Here is a 21140-nt window from a genome sequence, read left to right on the forward strand (position 1 = left end):
GTTGGCCCATTCCTCCATGCAGATCTCCTCTAGAGCAGTGATGTTTTTGGCTTTTCGCTTGGCAACACGGACTTTCAACTCCCTCCAAAGGTTTTCTATAGGGTTGAGATCTGGAGACTGGCTAGGCCACTCCAGGACCTTGAAATGCTTCTTACGAAGCCACTCCTTCGTTGCCCTGGCGGTGTGCTTTGGATCATTGTCATGTTGAAAGACTCAGCCACGTTTCATCTTCAATGCCCTTGCTGATGGAAGGAGGTTTGCACTCAAAATCTCACGATACATGGCCCCATTCATTCTTTCATGTACCCGGATCAGTCGTCCTGGCCCCTTTGCAGAGAAACAGCCCCAAAGCATGATGTTTCCACCACCATGCTTTACAGTAGGTATGGTGTTTGATGGATGCAACTCAGTATTCTTTTTCCTCCAAACACGACAAGTTGTGTTTCTACCAAACAGTTCCAGTTTGGTTTCATCAGACCATAGGACATTCTCCCAAAACTCCTCTGGATCATCCAAATGCTCTCTAGCAAACTTCAGACGGGCCCGGACATGTACTGGCTTAAGCAGTGGGACACGTCTGGCACTGCAGGATCTGAGTCCATGGTGGCGTAGTGTGTTACTTATGGTAGGCCTTGTTACATTGGTCCCAGCTCTCTGCAGTTCATTCACTAGGTCCCCCCGCGTGGTTCTGGGAATTTTGCTCACCGTTCTTGTGATCATTCTGACCCCACGGGGTGGGATTTTGCGTGGAGCCCCAGATCGAGGGAGATTATCAGTGGTCTTGAATGTCTTCCATTTTCTAATTATTGCTCCCACTGTTGATTTCTTCACTCCAAGCTGGTTGGCTATTGCAGATTCAGTCTTCCCAGCCTGGTGCAGGGCTACAATTTTGTTTCTGGTGTCCTTTGACAGCTCTTTGGTCTTCACCATAGTGGAGTTTGGAGTCAGACTGTTTGAGGGTGTGCACAGGTGTCTTTTTATACTGATAACAAGTTTAAACAGGTGCCATTACTACAGGTAATGAGTGGAGGAAAGAGGAGACTCTTAAAGAAGAAGTTACAGGTCTGTGAGAGCCAGAAATCTTGATTGTTTGTTTCTGACCAAATACTTATTTTCCACCATAATATGCAAATAAAATGATAAAAAAACAGACAATGTGATTTTCTGGATTTTTATTTCTCAGTTTGTCTCACATAGTTGAGGTCTACCTATGATGTAAATTACAGACGCCTCTCATCCTTTTAAGTGGTGGAACTTGCACTATTGCTGAATGACTAAATACTTTTTTGCCCCACTGTATATGTATATATATATATATATATATATATGTATATATATATATATATATATATATATATATATATATATATATATATATATATATATATATATATATATATATATATATATATATATATATATATATATATATATCTCTCTATATAATTGTCTAAGGGTTTTTCTGTCTGTCTGTCCTGGAAATCCCGCGTCTCTGATTGGTCGAGGCCGCCAGGCCTTGACCAATCAGAGACAGGCACAGCATGGCGACGATGATGTCATAATGGAAATCCTACGTCTCTGATTGGTCGAGGCCGCCAGGCCTCGACCAATCAGCGACGGGTACAGTATCGACATAGATGTCATAATGGTTGCCATGGCGACGATGATGTCCTAAAGGTTGCCTCGACCAATCAGCGACGGGCACAGTCTGCCACGAATTCTGGAATCATCATTGTCCATATACTACGGGGACATGCATATTCTAGAATACCCGATGCTTTAGAATCGGGCCACAGTCTAGTGTATATATATATATATATATATATATATATATATATATATATATATATATATATATATATATATATATTTACTTTAGTTTTTTTTTTGTGAATCACACTACCATCACCAAGATAGGGCGGGAATTAGTGCGGCGCTGTCATGGATCTGGAAAATCAAATTACCCATAAGTAATTATCATTTTTTCCCTTCCCCATGACAACACCATTACGTGAGAGGAAGAAATAGAAAAGACTCCTAGGGTGGGACAACAGCAGATAACACCTTTCTCCCAAAGGCATGACTTGATAACCCCAGATCTAGCCTGTAGTGGCGGAAGAAGGTAGAAAGTGAAGACCATACTGCTGCGTTACAGATCTGTTCTATAGATGCGTTCGCCCTCTCGGCCCACGATGTGGCGATAGCCTTTGTAGAGTGAGCCGTTACACTCAGTGGAGGGCTTTGCCCCGAAGAGGAGTAAAAAAGTGATATAGCCATACGAAGCCACCATGCGATGGTTGATTTTGTGGCCTTTTTCCCCCCTGGAAGGAGACAAAAAGGGCTGACGACTGACGCCATGGTTTTGACACTTTTAGATATTGAAGTAGACAACGTCTGAAGTCTAGGCAATGGAAGGTTTCTTCTCCCTGGGATTTGGGGGAAGCACAAAATGAGGGCAGCACTTTCTCCTGATCCCTGTGAAATTTAGAGTTGACCTTTAGTAAGAAGGCCAGGTCAGTTTTAATAATTACTCTGTCATCCATAAACACAGTATATGGGGGATCTACAGATATGGCTTGGAGCTCACTAATGCGTCTAGCAGACGTAAGGGCAATCAGGAGAACCGTTTAAGGTTAAGGCTTTTACCGAGATGGCAGAAAGAGGCTCAAAAGGAGAGGAGGTTATGGCATTCAATACTAAATTTAGATCCCAGGGAGCGACCTTTGGACGGGGTTTAAATGGTCTGGCCGTAAAGGAGGCTCGGATGAATCTATACACCCAGGGGTGATTAGCCAATTTCTGGTCAAACAGGGCGCTAAACGCCGAGACCTGCACTTTTAAAGTGCTGGTAAATAACCCCCTTTCCAACCCTTTCTGGAGGAATTCTAGAACTTCGGCCATTAGAACTTTTTGGATGGTATTTGACAGGTGTCGTCCTGAAAATTCTAGAAATTTTTCCCACACCTTTTGATATTTATCAGATGTGACCTTTTTCCTACTGGATAGCAGGGTAGTGACTAACGGGTCCGAGAATCCGTTTGCTAGCAGAAGTCCCCTTAAGTTCCACGCAGTGAGGTGCAGGTTGTGTTCTTGAGGATGCGTTATCGGACCCTGGTTTAAGAGATTTGGGACATCTGGAAGGGTCCGAGATGGACATACGCCTGAGCCAAGTGAACCATGCTCTCTTCGGCCAGAAGGGTGTGATTAGGATTAAGCGTGTTTTGTCCTCCTGGATTTTCTTTAGGACTGTAGGAATTAGTGGGATTGGTGGAAAAGCGTACGCAAGTTGAAATTTCCACGTGTGAAGCAACGCATCCACGCCCTCTGGACTTTCCCTTGGGTTCAGGGAGTAGAACCTTTCCACTTTCCGGTTTTGTTTTGTGGAAAACAGGTCTACTTGGCACAGGAGGCACAGATTTCTCCAAAGACGCTTTGATCTAAGAACCATTCGCCTTGATGTAGCACATGTCGACTTAAGATGTCTGCGACAAGTTTGTCCACTCCTCTTAGGTGTGTGCTTGTTAGTGACAGGAGATGGTTTTCCCCCCCAGTAAAACAGTCTTTTCGCCTCTTCCAACAAGTCTCGATCTTGGTCCCCCTTGACGGTTTATGTATGAAACTGTTGTCGGACAACACCACTAGACGTCTTCATTTTATGTGTTCTTCTGCTTGAAGAATTGCTAACCTTACTGCCGTTAGTTCCTCTAGGTTTGAGGAGGCAGATACCATCTGGGGATCCCAAAGGCCTTGCAGGATATGATCTTCGAGGTGCGCCCCCCAGCCTAATAGACTCGCATCCGTTGTTAGAACCAGGGGATTGTGTATTGACCATGAAACCCCTTTTTTTTAGGTTTTTGGTTTCTAACCACCAATTTAGAGAGTCCCGTACTTGTGGTGCTAATGTGATTTTTTGGTTCAAGTTGTAAGGGTTCTTTTACTTGTTCTGATAGTATCTGCCACTGTAACTCTCTGGAATGTAGTTGTGCCCATTGGACCGCCGGGATCATTGCCATCAGCATACCCAATAGAGACATGGCCTCCCTCACTGAGATAAACCGGGTACTCAGTGCTTGCCTTATTTTTTGTTTTATAGCCTCGACCTTCCTGTCCGGAAGGACACAGACTTGTTTGGTTGAGTTTATCTGAATCCCCAGGAACTCTTGTATCTGGGTTGGAATAATTTTTTACTTTTTTAAATTACCCATCCTAGCCTGGACAGTATCTCCCGTACTTTCGTTACTGTCTCCATGCAGTCCTCCTGGCTTTCTGCAATAAGGTGAAAATCGTCTAAGTAGGGTACTAGAAGAATATTTTCTTTCCTTACGTAGGATGTTATCTCTGAAATTATTTTTGTGAAGATACATGGGGCTATTGACACCCCAAAGCGGAGGCATTGATATTGTAGATGGGTCTACACCTGATCCAGCCGTACCACCATCCTCAGATACTGTTGATGTTCTATGCAGATTGGTACATGGTAGTATGCATCCGTAAGATCTATCACTGCCATGTAACAACCTGGATACAGTAATTTTATTGCTGATTTTAGTGTTTCCATTTTGAATTTTTCTACCCGGATGTATTAGTTTAGGGCCTTTAAATTGAAAATTGTTCTTAGTGACCCGTCCAGTTTTGGCATGAGGAATAGGGTGCTGTAAAACCCCTTCCCTATCTCCATTGGTGGTACCCTTATAAGGACTTATTTTTCAAGAAGCAGGAGGATTTCCCTTTCTAGCAACTTTTGGCTTCTTAATGCTACGTGGGTGACTTTTATCCAATGAGGAGGCTGGAAGTTCAAACGTAGGCCTTTGGATGACAGGTCGATTACCCATTGTGAGGGCTGTAAGGTCTCCCATTGATGGACGAAAAACCGAAGCCTTCCTCCCACCCGGACTCTGGCGTCATTGTTGTTTAGGGTCTGGTTTATGAGGGGGCTTATTGAAGAGGAAGCCTCGGTCTCTTCTATCATTCCAAGCCCTCCCCCGAGTGGATCTATCTGCTGGCCAACCTCGGCCTGCTTTACATGACCCCCGAAAGGATCGATGCGTGTCACCCCAACGGCGTCTGAAGGGGGGCGGAGGGAAATGCTGCTTCTTATCTGCCACCTTCTCCAAAATTTCATCTAGCGCTTTCCCAAATAGGTACTGTCCTTCACAAGGTACTGTGATTACCTTTGATTGGAAGTCAGCATTCCAATTCTTTAGCCATAGTGCTCTTCTACCTGAATTGGAAAGGGCGCTTGCCCGGGCAGAAAAATGTACTGAGTCAATGGCAGCGTCTGCTAGGAATCCCGCCGCATTTTGTAATGACGATATTACTTCCAGGAGTCTATCCCTTGGGTATTTGTCTCTTATTTGTTCCCCTAGTTCTTCTAACTATTTTACCATGGCCCGAGCTGTGCAGGTGGTGGCTATTGCTGGTTTGAACGCCCAGGTTGAGGCCTCCCAAGCGGATTTTAAAAAGGCATCCGCCTTTTTGTCAAGGGGGTCCTTCAAGGCACCCATGTCCTCAAAGGGAAGAGCAATACCTCTGGAGGTATTCGCAATAGCTGCATCAAGCTTAGGCGCTTTCTCCCATTTGTCACATATCTCATCAAAGGGATATTTACGTTTTAATGCCTGGGGGACTGCCATTTTTTATTCGGCTTTTTCCATTCCTTTTTATTCGGCTTTTTCCATTTCTTTTTAATCAGATTTAGGACATTATCATGAAATGGAAATACCCTCCGTTTCCTTCCCTCCAGATTGCTAAACATTGAATCATGGATTGTTTGCTGTTCTTTTGGGGTTTCAACTCCTAGGGTAGAACGAACAAGTTTCAACAATTTCCCAATATCTTCAGATAACACATACTGGTGACCACACTCTTCTTCTGAAGAGTTCAAGTCTGAGTCACCCCCAGGCAGTAATTCCCCTGGTTCCCCCTCAGATTCTATGTCAGAGATTTGTGCAGGGGCAGAAGATGTATTTACAGAACTATGCAATCCATGTTGTTTTAATTGCTCTTTTACTGTGCTCTGGACCTCGTCTCTAACAAACGCTTTAATGTTCTGGAGAAATGATGAAGACTCCTCAGTCACTGTTTTCTCTATACACGGACGACAGATCCATTTTTCATAAGCTCTAGGGAGCGCTTTCTCACAGAGTGCACATACTTTATTCTTTTGTTTGGACGTCACTTTCTTTCCCTGTATACGTGACACAGAAATATAGTGTTACAGATCCGTTTTTGCCTTAAAAAGGCACTCACCCCCGGAACCTTAATACCACGGCAGGCTGTGGGTTCTCTGCTGGAATGGCCGATTCCACCGTGTCTGCCATTCTGCAGGAGACTGTAGCTGGCGTCAGAATTGCCGCTTTCTCCTTAAATGATTTTAGAGCGGTGTGTGCGTCCCTGAAGCTTCGCCCCTCTGGGAGTGTCAGCACACCGCTCTCACTCGGTGTGTGATGTCACTTCCGGTTTGATACCGAAAGTTCCCCCATTCACTCAGCGGCCGGCATCATGATGGGCACAACCCTTACCCCCGCTCAGCCTCCGGCCAAGAGCGAACGCCGGGGAGCCCGCAGCAGGCAGGACGCTTCTCCGCAGCTCCAGGGCCCATAAGTGGCGCGCGTGCACCGACCCCTGCCGCGGGCCTTGGTCTACGGACCAGAATCTGCCAGAGGGAGATCCCTCCGTATGCAGCACCGGAGGCTCCCCGCAGGAACAGGAAACAAAACAGAGAGGTGCCGCCCTCATCTTTTATCTCCTCTGCAGGCTTCCTGTTCTTGGGGGCAGGAGCCATCTCTCACGTAACGGTGCTGTCATGGGGAAGGGAAAAAATATATTGGAGCATGATCTGACCATAGTATCGACCACACATCAGCCTCCACTGGTAAATCTAGCAAGTCGAATGAAATAAAGAAATAATCTCTAGTGTCAGGGTGAAGAACCCTCCATGTGTCCACCAGTCTCAAGCCACACGTTTTCTTATTTGCCTAATAGAGGATGAGGAATATGAAGTCTTACCTGTGGGATTCATGGAAACGTTGAAGTCACCTCCTAGTATCACAGGAATGGAGCCAGTGAATTCCGCTTCTGCTCCAAATTTTCACTGCCTTTGATTTGAGAAATATATGTTCGCTATAACAAATTTGCGAGCTGCCCATGAAATTTGTGAAAAGATCTATCTACCATCTGAATCTATTAAAGAATCCAGAATCTCAGGCTTTCCCTTGCGATTTTACAGTTTGTTTTTTTTATTATTATTATTATTATTATTATTATTATTATTATTATTATTATTATTATTATATTATTGAAGTCCACACATGGTATGTCTGGGATTTGCGGGTGGGCAGAAATTTATTTCACAGGTTTCTGATGGCCCTAAATGCCACAAAACGCTGCCATGCCTTAGGGTATATGCACACGCTGCGGATTACTCTGCGGGTTTTTCCGGACTGATTTTGGAAAATCCGCAGGTAAACCGCACTGTGGATTTCCAGTGGAATTAACGCTGATTTACTGCGATTTTTTTCCGGATTTTGTGCGGATCCACCTGCGGTTTCCTATTATGGAGCAGATGTAAACCGCTGCGGAATCCGCACAAAGAATTGACATGCTGCGAAATAAACGTTACATTTCCGTGCGTTGTTTTTTCCACAGCATGTGCACTGCCGATTTTATTTTCCATAGGTTTACATGGTACTGTAAATGTAATGGAAAACTGCTGCGAATCCACAGCGGCCAATCCGCAGCAAAATCCACAACGTGTGCACATACCCTCAGTACCCAGATACTGGAAATCTAAATTTTCTTGCTTCTGGGATTAATGTGTATTATTGAATTTGACTGAGTTTTGCTTAGAAGACAGTTTTTTGGAGGGAAAAACGCATTCAGCTCTGCTAGTCCTGGCAGGCAATAAAACTCAGCATTCCAAGCTGACCATTTTCTTGAAGGGGGGTGTGGAAATTCACAGAGAGAAGGGGCTGTATGTAGGATTTGGTCCTACCGAAACCAATGGTGGGAGGAGCAGTAGGTCAGCTCTGGTGGTGTCTCCAGAACAATGGAAAATACAGTTGTGGCCAAAAGTATTGACACCCCTGCAATTCTGTCAGATAATACTCAGTTTCTTCCTGAAAATGATTGCAAACACAAATTCTTTGGTATTATTATCTTCATTTAATTTGTCTTAAATGAAAAAACACAAAGAATTGTCCTAAAGACAAATTTGGTATAATTCCACACCAAACAAAAAAGGGGGTGGACAAAAGTATTGGCACTGTTCGAAAAATCATGTGATGCTTCTCCAATTTGTGTAATTAACAGCACCTGTAACTTACCTGTGGCACCTAACAGGTGTTGGCAATAACTAAATCACACTTGCAGCCAGTTGACATGGATTAAAGTGGACTCAACCTCTGTCCTGTGTCCTTGTGTGTACCACATTGAGCATGGAGAAAAGAAAGAAGACCAAAGAACTGTGAGGACTTGAGAAACCAAATTGTGAGGAAGCATGAGCAATCTCAAGGCTACAAGTCCATCTCCAAAGACCTGAATGTTCCTGTGTCTACCGTGCGCAGTGTCATCAAGAAGTTTAAAGCCCATGGCACTGTGGATAACCTCCCTAGATGTGGACGGAATAGAAAAATTGACAAGAGATTTCAACGCAAGATTGTGCGGATGTTGGATAAAGAACCTCGACTAACATCCAAACAAGTTCAAGCTGCCCTGCAGTCCGAGGGTACAACAGTGTCAACCTGTACTATCCGTCGGCGTTTGAATGAAAAGGGACTGTATGGTAGGAGACCCAGGAAGACCGCACTTCTTACCCCGAGACATAAAAAAGCCAGGCTGGAGTTTGCCAAAACTTACCTGAAAAAGCCTAAAACGTTTTGGAAGAATGTTCTCTGGTCAGATGAGACAAAAGTAGAGCTTTTTGGGCAAAGGCATAAACATATAGTTTACAGGAGAAAAAAAAGAGGCATTCATAGAAAAGAACACGGTCCCTAAAGTCAAACATGGCGGAGGTTCCCTGATGTTTTGGAGTTGCTTTGCTGCCTCTGGCACTGGACTGCTTGACCGTGTGCATGGCATTATGAAGTCTGAAGACTACCAACAAATTTTGCAGCATAATGTAGGGCCCAGTGTGAGAAAGCTGGGTCTTCCTCAGAGGTCATGGGTCTTCCAGCAGGACAATGACCCAAAACACACTCCAAAAAGCACTAGAAAATGGTTTGAGAGAAAGCACTGGAGACTTCTAAGGTGGCCAGCAATGAGTCCAGACCTGAATCCCATAGAACACCTGTGGAGAGATCTAAAAATGGCAGTTTGGAGAAGGCACCCTTCAAATATCAGGGACCTGGAGCAGTTTGCCAAAGAAGAATGGTCTAAAATTCCAGCAGAGCATTGTAAGAAACTCATTGATGGTTACCGGAAGCAGTTGGTCGCAGTTATTTTGGCTAAGGTTGTGCAACCAAGTATTAGGCTGAGGGTGCCAATACTTTTGTCTGGCCCATTTTTGGAGTTTTGTGTGAAATGATCAATGTTTTGATTTTGATTCATTATCTTTTGTGTTTTTTCATTTAAGACAAATTAAATGAAGATAATAACAAAGAATTTGTGTTTGCAATCATTTTCAGGAAGAAACTGAGTATTATCTGACAGAATTGCAGGAGTGTCAATACTTTTGGCCACAACTGTAGTTCATATTTTCCCTGACACCTTGTACTCCTCCAGAAAATAAAGTATCAGGTGCACTACTATCACAAAAGGTATATATATGTGTGTATAACCATGTAAGTCGGGGTGCTCCAAAATGCATGGAAAATATATACCAGGACAAGAAAAAAGGCCGATGCATAAATATGTGCACACCTGCTATATACTGAAGAACATAAACTTTATTATACCAACAAAGACACATACACCAATTTAAAACCAATTAAAAACATGGCGAAAACACCCTTCCCCATATGAGGATATCAAAATAATCCTCTATATAGTGCTGTAAACCTTTGATTGTCATATGATGCAAAAGTCACGACCACTAATATGCATAAATAATCACTATACGTACAACATATAGGTACATGTATAGCTAAACCATAATCCTAAATACAAGTGTAATAGGACAAAATATGGGCGTCCCCAATTTGTCATAAATAACTGACCAAAAGGCATGTGGTACAAGACAATGAACAGGTAAGTTGAGGCCCTGTTGGAGTTTAAAAGGTGCAGCCAAATGATACACCAATGACAAAGCATGGAATACAGTGTGCACATATTTATGCATCTGCCTTTTTTCTTGTCCTTATACTCCTCCAGGCGCATCTGTGGGCTCTCCCCGCCGAGATAACCCACCTGCATTGCCATGCTCGCTGCTTTTTCGGTGTTGAACGGTAAAGTTGTACTGCTGGAGGGCGAGGCTCCAGCGTAGCAACCTTCCGTTGGTTCCGGAAACGGTGTGCAGCCAACTCAGGGAGTTTGGTCGGTCACAGCGGTAAAGGTGCACCCGTACAAGTAGGGCTGCAACCGTTGCAGGGCCCATACAATGGCCAGGCACTCTATAGTGGAATAGGCCACTTCCCTCGGCAGGAGCTTCCGGCTTAGGTTCAACACAGGGAGATCTTGGTTCCCAAAGTTGACTTGGCTAAGCACAGCACCGAGGCCAAACTCGCTGGTGTCTGTCTGTACAAAGAACGGCCACCTGCAGTCGACTACTCTTAGTACAGGGGTGCTGCTCAGGGCAGTCTTCAAAGCCTGAAAGGCCACCTCTCAGTCATTTGTCCAACAGACTGTATGCAGTAGGTTCCTCTTGGTGAGGTCCGTCAAGTGCTTTGCAAGGCTACTATAGTTTCGTACAAAGCGCCTATAATACCCCGCAGTGCCCAAGGAGGACATCACCTGCTTCTAGGTCCCAGGGGTGAGCTAGGATGCGATAGCATCCACTTTTCCAGGCTCTGGCTTCAGAGTTCCTCTGCCTACCCGGTGCCCCAGGTAGTGGACATGGCTCATGCCCATCTGGCACTTCCCCGGATTGATGGTCAAGCCTGCTTGGTGAGTGCACCCGAGCACCTGCCGCAGATGCTGGACGTGATCCTTCCCGGTGGGGCTGAAGACGGCAATGTCATCCAGATACGCCACCGCGTGCCTCTCCATTCCCTGGAGCAGGTCGTTGACCATCCGCTGGAAAGTGGCAAGAGCATTCTTCATGCCAAAAGGCATGACTCTGGACTCGTACAGTCCAAAGGGGGTGATAAAGGCAGACTTCTCCTGTGCCTTGGCTCAGATCCATAATGGATAGATAGCTCACGCTAACCTCTTCAGCAGCTCCTCGATGCGTGGCATTGGGTGTGCATCAGAGGCCATTATGGTGTTGAACCCCCTGTAGTCCACACAGAAGCGGGTGGTCCGATCCTTCTTTGGCACCAGGACGACTGGTGAGGCACACGCGCTCTTAGACCGTTCAATCACCCCCAACTTCACCATCTCATAGACCTCCTGGCGCATAACGTGCTGCACCTCATCCAAGATCCAATAGAATGTCCGCAGGATTGGGGTATGATTCCCGATGTCCACTTCATAGACTGCTACCTCAGTCCTTCCAGGTATGTTGGTAAACACGGCCTGGAAGGATTTTAGCGTTGCTCGCAGCGGAGACCGCTGGTGTGCGGATAGCAAGGCACTTATCTCCACATCCTATATACCAGCCTCCACTTGGGCTAGCATGTCTAGGAGGGGGTCTTCCTCCCCATCCTCGGGCAGGTTGCAGATGTTTAGGACTCAGGCTCCACGTTCTTGATGAATCTTCATCATATTAATGTGGAAGTCCTTTCGCCTACCCTGAGAATGGTCAAGTGACCACGTAGGTGACAGGGTTGAGCTGTTGGTGTATGATGTATGGGCCTTCCCAGGCCACCTGAAGCTGGTCTTTTGGTACGGGGACCAGAACCCACACCTTCTGACCCACTCTCAGGTGTTCTGGTCGTACCAATGCTTCGGGTCAGCCTGGGCCTGCGTCATGTTGTCATGCACCAACTGTGTGAAGGTCTGCATCTTGTCACGGAAGTGCATGACAAACTCCACAATAGACACTGCAGCAGGGCTCGGCTCTTCCCAGGATTCTCTTACCAACCCAAGTGGTCCCTGAACTCGCCTGCCGTACAGGCTCGAAGGGGGAGAACCCCGTTGAGTCCTGCGGAAACTTTCAGTAAGCAAATAGCAGGTGTGGGAAATACCGCTCCCAGACACATCCCTGAGACTCAACCAGCATTTTTAGCATCTGTTTGAGGGTACCGTTGAACCGCTCACACAAACCATTGGTTTGGGGATGATACGCGCTCGATACAAGATACTGCACCTGCATTTTGTTACAGAGAGCCTCCATGAAGCGAGACATGAAATGAGTCCCCTGGTCGGTAAGCATCTCCCTGGGAAATCCTACTCAGGGAAAAGATGGCTAAAGGGCATCCGCCACCTTATCCGCCCTAATTGAGGAGAGCCCCATTGCCTCCGGATACAGGGTAGCATAGTCTACCACAGAAAGGATGAAATGCTTTCCAGAGCTGCTGGCTATGGCCAGTGGTCCCACAATGTCCACAGCAATCCTCTGAAAGGGCTCCTCTATCACTGGCAAAGAGATCAGGGGAGCTTTGGGAGCAGGCGCTGCCTTTCCCACTCTGACACGTGATACAGGAGCGACAGTTTGTTACACCTGTCCCCATTTTTGGCCAATAGTAGTGAGACAGCCGGGCCTTAGTTTTTCTGACCCCCCATTGTCCAGAGGGGAATCTCATAGGCAATCCGTAACAACTCATCCCTAAATTAGCAGGGTACGACCAGTTATCTCTCCCTCAACCACTCCTGTTGGGGTTTACAGGGAACTGTCTCCCGGTACAAACTAGCTTGCTCCCAGAATACCTTCTCCTTATCAGTCTCGGAGGCGGGCTTGTCAGTGAGGTTCTTCAATGTCTCCAGGCTAGCATCTGAGTGCAGAGCTGCTTGGAACTCCTGGCTGGAGGCAGCCAGAAGTGACGTTAAGGTCCCGTCCTCACAGGGACCCTCTGGAACCTGCTCTGGGTCCGCAACTGGTTTAGTTATTCCTCTGGCTGAGGAGTGTCCAGAAGGCAGGACGTTACTTGCATTCTGGGCACTCTGACTGCAGCTCTATACAGTGGGTATGGAAAGTATTCAGACCCTTTACATTTTTCAGTTTTATTGCAGCCATTTGGTAAATTCGAAAAAGTAAATTTTTTTCTCATTAATGTACATTCTGCACCCCACCCATCTTGACTGAAAAGAAAACCAAATGTAGAAATTTTTGCTAATTTATTAAAAAAGAAAAACTGAAATATCACATGGTCATAAGTATTCAGACCCTTTGCTCAGTATTGAGTAGTAACACCCTTTTGAGCTAGTACAGCCATGAGTCTTCTTGGGAATGATGCAAAAAGTTTTTCACATCTGGATTTGGGGATCCTCTGCCTTTCTTCCTTGCATATTCTCTCCAGTTCCGTCAGGTTGGATGGTGAACATTGGTGGACAGCCATTTTCAGGTCTCTCCAGAGATCTCAGCCATAAAACTAAGAACTTAGCAGGCGCCAGCAGCTTTTCTGACCGAGCGATCACATGTTCTCCGCTCATTAAGGTAATGAATATTCAAGTCTCTTCACGCCCATAGGTGTGGAGTGAATATTCATTACTTTAATGAGTGGTGAAAAATATACAAAATATTTTACAAAAGGGACAACACAATAGCTGGTACAGGTATTTTCTATGAGAGTGTTCAATACCTTTTCCCTGGGGATACGATACACGATACGATCTTAAAACACCAAGTCTAGGTCTAGCATGTAAAATCCATCTTGTGCTACTTAATAGTTTTTTTTCTCACTGTGGGGGCTGGATACGTTTCTGTGTATGTTTATTCAGATAATTTGTTTCTAAACCTCGTGTTTTTATCATAAAAGAGGCCGACTCTAGCGTTAATCAACCATCTTGATTCTATGTAGGGCTGGATTTTATTTATAAATCACCCCTTTGTGTGAAAGATCTCTCTAGAAACGTGTTGAAAAGATTACATGACAGGTTCCAAGGTTTAATAGCAGCATTCCTCGTTTCTCCCCTTCTGCTACATCCCATGGTATTAGTTTTAACAAGGATTTCCGAAATGTAAGTGGCTAATTGAAAAGATTCTGAAAGAAAAACGTAACTTGGGATTGTACATGGATTATGTGTACGTTTCATTTTCCCTGGTAATTAATCCAAACAAAATACATTTATTTTAAGAGCTGTTCCAATGAAGTGGACGCCATACAGTGTGGTGCAAGTCGCATTCTCTTTGGTTTTCGACACGGCTATATTTTACATACATTTATTACAGTCAGGGTTGTGTTATAAAATGTTCAGAAAGGTTTTACACTAGAAACACTGCGAACATCCTCATTAAAAAAACATTATGAATAGAAAACCAAACTCATGGTCCCATTTTTAGACCAACTCAATTTGAGGACATGATACAAATAAAGATACAAATCCAAGCATTTCAGGGCCCTCAATGCCGCCGGAGTAATGTGCCGTCATCTATTTTCCCATCCCCCCCCCAAAGAGGCTTACGTATCGCTCAATCCCCCTGTTGCAAGGGGCCCATGTCACCCTCGACCCCTCCCTCCCCACGTCGCAAGGGGCCCATAACACCCTCATCCCTCCCAGACGTCGTAAGGAGCAAACACTGCTCTAGTTCCCCCCATCGCAAGGGGTTCATACCGCCCTCATCTTCCCCCCCCATTGCAAGGGGCCCACGCCACCCATGCACCCCCCCATCACAAGGAGCCCAAGCCGCGCTCAGCCCACCCTGTCGCAAGGGGCCTACGACTGTTTGAACTTGGCGGTCAGTGCCCACAGGAACAAAGAGCAGCTCCATAGAACTCCAAACCAACATATTAAGCAAGTTCTTGGAGTATGTGGGGGGGTCTATCAAACTTGGACAAAAAAATTAAATAAAAAAATCTCTCAACGAGACCATATAAACTCCGTGTAGATGTCGCCCTTTGTCAGAGTCACATGTAAAACCCCAGTGAAACAAGAGAACGCTAATCACTGCATTGTCCACATTGTCTCACACACAGATTATTACTTTTGGTCATTATCTAATTTTGAGTCAGATTGGACAGGATAATAATGAAATGTAAAATAAAATGGCACCAACTTTAAACATTTACATTCTTAAAAAAAAGGAGATTGGTGTAATATCTGATCTAATGGAAGATCGTACTTGTTGTTACTCTCAAAGTATGCAAAATACGGCCAAGGAGGAAAGAAAAGAAAAAACTAGCAAGATGTTCCATAAATATAGTAAGAATCTTATGACCCTACTTATTATTCGTCTTACCTTGATCTTCTCCTCGTCTTTTCTCCTTTCCATCCTGCAGGATTCTTTTAGTTGATAGCATGTTGGGTTCAGCAGAGAAGACTGAAGGCACCATCAGTGGATGTTCCGTTAATGGTTGTGACAGTCTGTTGCTGTCTGGCAAGTTGTGCCCTTCAGGACTATGAGGTCGATCTTTCTGAATGACTAAGGCCCCTTTCACACATCAGTTTTTTGCCGTCAGTCAATCTGTTGGCTCGACAGATCCGTCGGAGGTTGTGAAAATCTGATGCGACGAATCCGTTTTTTTGGACGGATCCGACTAGCGGATCTGGCTAATTGGATCGGAGCATGCTCAGTTAAAGATCCACCACTTGATGGATCTGGCGCCATAGACTTCCATTCCAGCAAATGACGGACGGCGACAAATCCATCGCTGTGTTTTTTCGACGTACACAAAAAACGTTACTTTGTCCGTTGTCTCCGGCCGCCGGACAAACAATATTTCGACAGATCCGGTGAAGGACGGATGAAATGTGAGGCCATCCGTCGCTAATACAAGTCTATGAGAAAAAAACAGATCCAGCGGCATCAGTCAGATCCGTTTTTTTTTTTCAAAATTCAACGGACTGCGACTGATGGCAAAAAACTGATGTGTGAAAGGGGCCTAAGCGCCACTTGGAATGATTTGCCGTACACCTCTATCCCAGTTTCCTAAGGTAGGTATGCTCTTGACCCAGTCATTTACAAGGCACACAAACTTGACTCAATTTACTGGAACAGTAATATTTTTTTTGCTATTCGCGAAATCTCAAACAGAACCAAAAATTAACATTGCCTAACGTCTATTTAAATGTGTACTTTCTTATTTCCCCCACAAAACCTTCTCAGACCTCAGATCATTTTTTTTGCAACACGGAATAAATAGGGATTGGACATAATTAGAAGAACATGGTTGTCTTTTCTTCCAAAAGCCAATATTTTCAATGGAACCAATCTTCCTCTCAGTTGTCAACTTTTTCCCACTTATCTGTCTTTCAACACCAGTAATCTGCACTATCATTTATTTATGAAACTTTCAGATAAGCAGAATTGCAATGACTTGATTTTTAGCCATGATCAGAAATCATTTTATCAACATATCCTATGGGACATCGGACTGTTAAAATCATGTCTTGTCATTCAAGTTTCCTTTTCCAAGCTGGTCAGTGCTAAAAATTGAGTAAACTATTCTAAAATTCCCATACACTGCTGGATTTAAGGCCCCGTCTCACATAGCGAGATCGCTAGCGAGATCGCTGCTGAGTCACAAGTTTTGTGACGCAACAGCGACCTCCATAGCGATCTCGCTATGTGTGACACGTACCAGCGATCAGGCCCCTGCTGCGAGATCGCTGGTCGTGTCGGAATGGCCTGGACCTTTTTTTGGTCGTTGAGGCCCCGCTGACATTGCTGAATCGGTGTGTGTGACACCGATCCAGCGATGTCTTCACTGGTAACCAGGGTAAACATCGGGTTACTAAGCGCAGGGCCGCGCTTAGTAACCCGATGTTTACCCTGGTTACCAGCGTAAATGTAAAAAAAAACAAACAGTACATACTCGCCTTTCGGTGTCCAGGTCCCTTGCCGTCTGCTTCCTGCTCTCACTGACTGCCGGCCGTACAGTGAGAAGTGAGAGCACAGCAGTGACGTCACCGCTGCGCTCTGCTCTCGCTGTACGGCGGCTCAGTCAGAGCAGGAAGCAGACGGCAAGGGACCTGGACACCGAAAGGCGAGTATGTAGTGTTTGTTTTTTTTGGTAACCAGGGTAAACATCGGGTTACTAAGCGCGGCCCTGCGCTTAGTAACCCGATGTTTACCCTGGTTACCCGGGTGCTGCAGGGGGACTTCGGCATCGTTGAAGACAGTTTCAACGATGCCGAAGTCGTTCCCCTGATCGTTGGTCGCTGGGGAGAGCGGTCTGTGTGACAGCTCCCCAGCGACCACACAGCGACTTACCAACGATCACGGCCAGGTCATATCGCTGGTCGTGATCGTTGGTAAATCGCTTAGTGAGACGGGGCCTTTAGTCAATGCTTACTCTTTGATTCTGAGTAATCCAACAACAAAATGATCTTTGATTAAACTTGCAAACTAACGAGTTAATTCCTGCCCTTCTGTCATCGCAGATCCAACATACTGTAGTCTTGGCCTTTCACTTTCATAGGTCCAACACAGACTTGCTCTTTTGCTGTCGCAGGTCCAACACAGACTTGCTCTTTCACCTTGACAAGGCCAACACAATCTTGTTCTTTCATCTTCGCAGGTCCAACACAGTCTTACTGTAACATAGAAGGTCCAACCACTGTGCTTTTTCCTCAGAAAGTCCATCAGAATCAAGCTCTTTCGTCATCACAGGTCCAACCAAATTCTGTGCCTTCATTGTATATGGTCCAACCAACCCCCTCTCACTCAATACAGCAAATCCAAAGTCCAATGTCAGTTATGGTAGCTGATACTATTCCAAGGTCCAGCAGAGTCTTGCTCTTTCACCATCCCAAGTCCAGCAAAGTCTTACGCTTAACATCTTTGTAGATCCAACAGTCTTGCTCCATCACAGCAGGTCAATCTACCTTGCCATTTGTTCAAAGCAAGTCCAACAGAGTATTGCGCTTTCATCATCACAGGTCCACAGATTCTCTTATGCTTGCAGGTACAACCAAATCTTTCAGTTTCAGCTTTACAGATCCAATCAGTCTTACTTTTTCATCAAAGCAATTCCAACCGAATTTTGCACTTTCATTGCATGGGAGTTCAGCAAATTTACTTTTGCACAAATAAGTACATAAAGCCACCTTGATGAAACGACTAATACGAACACATCACGGCATGTAGATTTGCATTTGTAAACACTTTTTTTTTATTAAAATATCACACACCTAATGTTCCCAAGGGAAAATAATTTTACAATAATGGGAGAAGGTAATTTGCAAATTTAAGACTTCTTATGACCAACATGGGGTCAACAATTCAAAGGGCTAAAACAGCATATACACAGGTTACATAATCCTTTTATAAAACTAGGTAATTCAGTTTTTCTAATTAAAAGAAACAAAAGAAAAGTTCACACTCACTTTTGAGCGCTTATAGTCGGAGAAAAAAAAAGGTAAATTTGATAAAACATTTTCACTGGAATATATTTTCATTAGATGGAGCCAATTGTCACCATAAACGCATGGATCGATCTGATCACTTAGAATGTAATCTGTAGTATGACACATGCTTTTTTTTTACCCAGAAAAGAAACATTTAGAATTAGTAGACCAGCTCGGCGGAGAGTTTAACAATTTAGTTTCTGCAGTCCAGGCGTCATCATGGAGGACAATGAGCAAATGGATGATGATCAAAGTCATAGCTGGAACCCATAAATGAGCACACAAAAAAGAAGCTTAATACACATGTAGAAATGTTCTAGTTTCTGTAGATTGTATTTTTTTTTGGTACGAGACATTAAAAATAGAGTTTTACCCTCAAAGACCCATACAGATCATAGGTTCCTCATTAAGACGGGACCTCAGAGATGGGTTCCTCTAGTCTAAAGCCTTTGTCTTTTTACATACCCTTCTAGTAAAGCTCAAATAAAATGTCAATAAAATCGCAATTTACCGTTAAACGCCCAGTATGGCAAGACATTTTTTCCTTTTTTTCCCTCTGAATTCTAGACTAAGCCGTCCATTAGGTGCATGTATACATTTTCACTTCTGAAATAACAGCAGTATGTACAAGGTAACGCAGATCGCAATATCTTATTTCCAATCTTAGTGAATAATGTTATACAACATGTGATCTGATAATCCTGAACATTACGTGTAACAAAATGGAAAAGTAAAAAATAGTGACATGTAACTGCAGGCAAAAAAGGGAAAAATCCAGCTATTGACTGGAATATGACCGAGCCTTACTTATCTATCAACATGCATTTTGGAGATCTACTAGAACACTTGATTCCATAGACAGCCGACAGGCAATGATATACAGACCGACACCGTGCCACCTGTTCAGAGATTAACGGCCTTAAGCCCCTGTCACACTAAGAGAGGTCGCTAGCGAGATCGCTGCTGAGTCACAAGTTTTGTGACGCAACAGCGACCTCAGTAGCGATCTCGCCATGTTTGACACGTAGCAGCGACCAGGCCCCTGCTGTTTGATCGCTGGTCGTGTCGGAATGGCCTGGACCTTTTTTTGATCGTTGAGGTCCCGCTGACATCGCTGAATCGGTGTGTGTGACACGGATTCAGCGATGTCTTCACTGGTAACCAGGGTAAACATCGGGTTACTAAGCGCAGGGCCGCGCTTAGTAACCTGATGTTTACCCTGGTTACCATCGTAAATGTAAAAAAAACCAAACACTACATACTCACATTCCGGTGTCCGTCAGGTCCCTTGCCGTCTGCTTCCCGCACTGACTGACTGCCGGCCGTAAAGTGAAAGCAGAGCACATCGGTGACGTCACCGCTCTGCTGTTAGGGCCAGCGCTCAGTCAGTGCAGGAAGCGGACGCCGGGGGACGCGAAGGTGAGTATGTACTGTTTGTTTTTTTACTTTTACGCTGGTAACCAGGGTAAACATCGGGTTACTAAGCGCGGCCCTGCGCTTAGCAACCCGATGTTTACCCTGGTTACCCGGGGACCTCGGCATCGTTGGTCGCTGGAGAGCTGTCTGTGTGACAGCTCCCCAGCGACCACACAGCGACTAGACAGCGACGCTGCAGCGATCGGCATCGTTGTCTGTATCGCTGCAGCGTCGCTAAGTGTGACGGGGCCTTAAGAAGCATACAGGAGGCTGTGTCGGGAGAATAGTGACTAGTCCAAACATAGTAATCCACACTCAAACAAGGATGTGTGAACAAGGCCTTAAAGGGGTTAGTTATCCAGGCTTGGGATGAGTCACTATGTCTGCAGAGTTCTGAAACCACACAACACGTGCACCACACACACTCTGGATTGTCTGATGCCAATGGCAAGAATAGGAAGTCACAAAAAAAAAAAAGAATAAATATGCGATTTGCATACCTCCGGTCACATTCTAAGTAGACGTGAGTAGCCTTGCTCAATACAAGCTAATTGAGTGAGGCCAAACACGTCTAGTTGGCATATGACCACATGTATGAAAGTTGCATACTTGTCATGTGACTGCTAATTTTCGCCACCGGTACTGGAGAATCATGATGGCTTTCTGTGCTTGCACTTGGATTCAGAAGTCTGCAGTGAGTGATTTTTAAAGAGGTTGAAAGTTTGCAGTCAACGTCAATTATCTTACAATAAATTGATTACTCTGATAGGGTCCTGTTTGATTGCAGCAACTACTGCTCCCAGACATATGCAGATCACCCAAGGAAGATGTCGTCATAATCAACGTCACCTACAAAGGAAGGCGCAAAGGCTTGTTTCTCCCAATGCATCCACGGTACTTAAGCAATGTCCATTCCCAGAACCTGCCTATTTATGAGGTCAGTGCTGATGACACATGCACTGGGGGAGGAACAAGCAAGCCTAGGTCTCAAGCCGAACATACAGTTAGGTCCATATATATTTGGACAGAGACAACATTTTTCTAATTTTGGTTATAGACATTACCACAATGAATTTTTAACAAAACAATTCAGATGCAGTTGAAGTTCAGACTTTCAGCTTTCATTTGAGGGTATCCACATTAAAATTGGATGAAGGGTTTAGGAGTTTCAGCTCCTTTAACATGTGCCACCCTGTTTTTAAAGGGACCAAAAGTAATTGGACAGATTCAATAATTGTAAA

The 21140-nt window shown here is 44.8% G+C and overlaps 1 protein-coding gene across 1 annotated transcript in view; it reads right to left on the reverse strand.

The window, feature by feature from the left end:
* GPHB5 (glycoprotein hormone subunit beta 5) overlaps nt 1-15583 on the reverse strand; it is a 43068-nt gene extending 27485 nt beyond the window's left edge. Inside the window, exon 1 of the mRNA XM_077265907.1 lies at nt 15374-15583. Coding sequence (XP_077122022.1) covers nt 15374-15467 — 94 coding nt within the window. The 5' untranslated portion in view covers nt 15468-15583. The remainder of the gene's footprint in view (nt 1-15373) is intronic.
* Nucleotides 15584-21140: the final 5557 nt, after the last annotated feature.

This window comes from Ranitomeya variabilis, chromosome 1, assembly GCF_051348905.1.
Source record: "Ranitomeya variabilis isolate aRanVar5 chromosome 1, aRanVar5.hap1, whole genome shotgun sequence".
Classification (NCBI taxonomy): Eukaryota; Metazoa; Chordata; class Amphibia; order Anura; family Dendrobatidae; genus Ranitomeya; species Ranitomeya variabilis.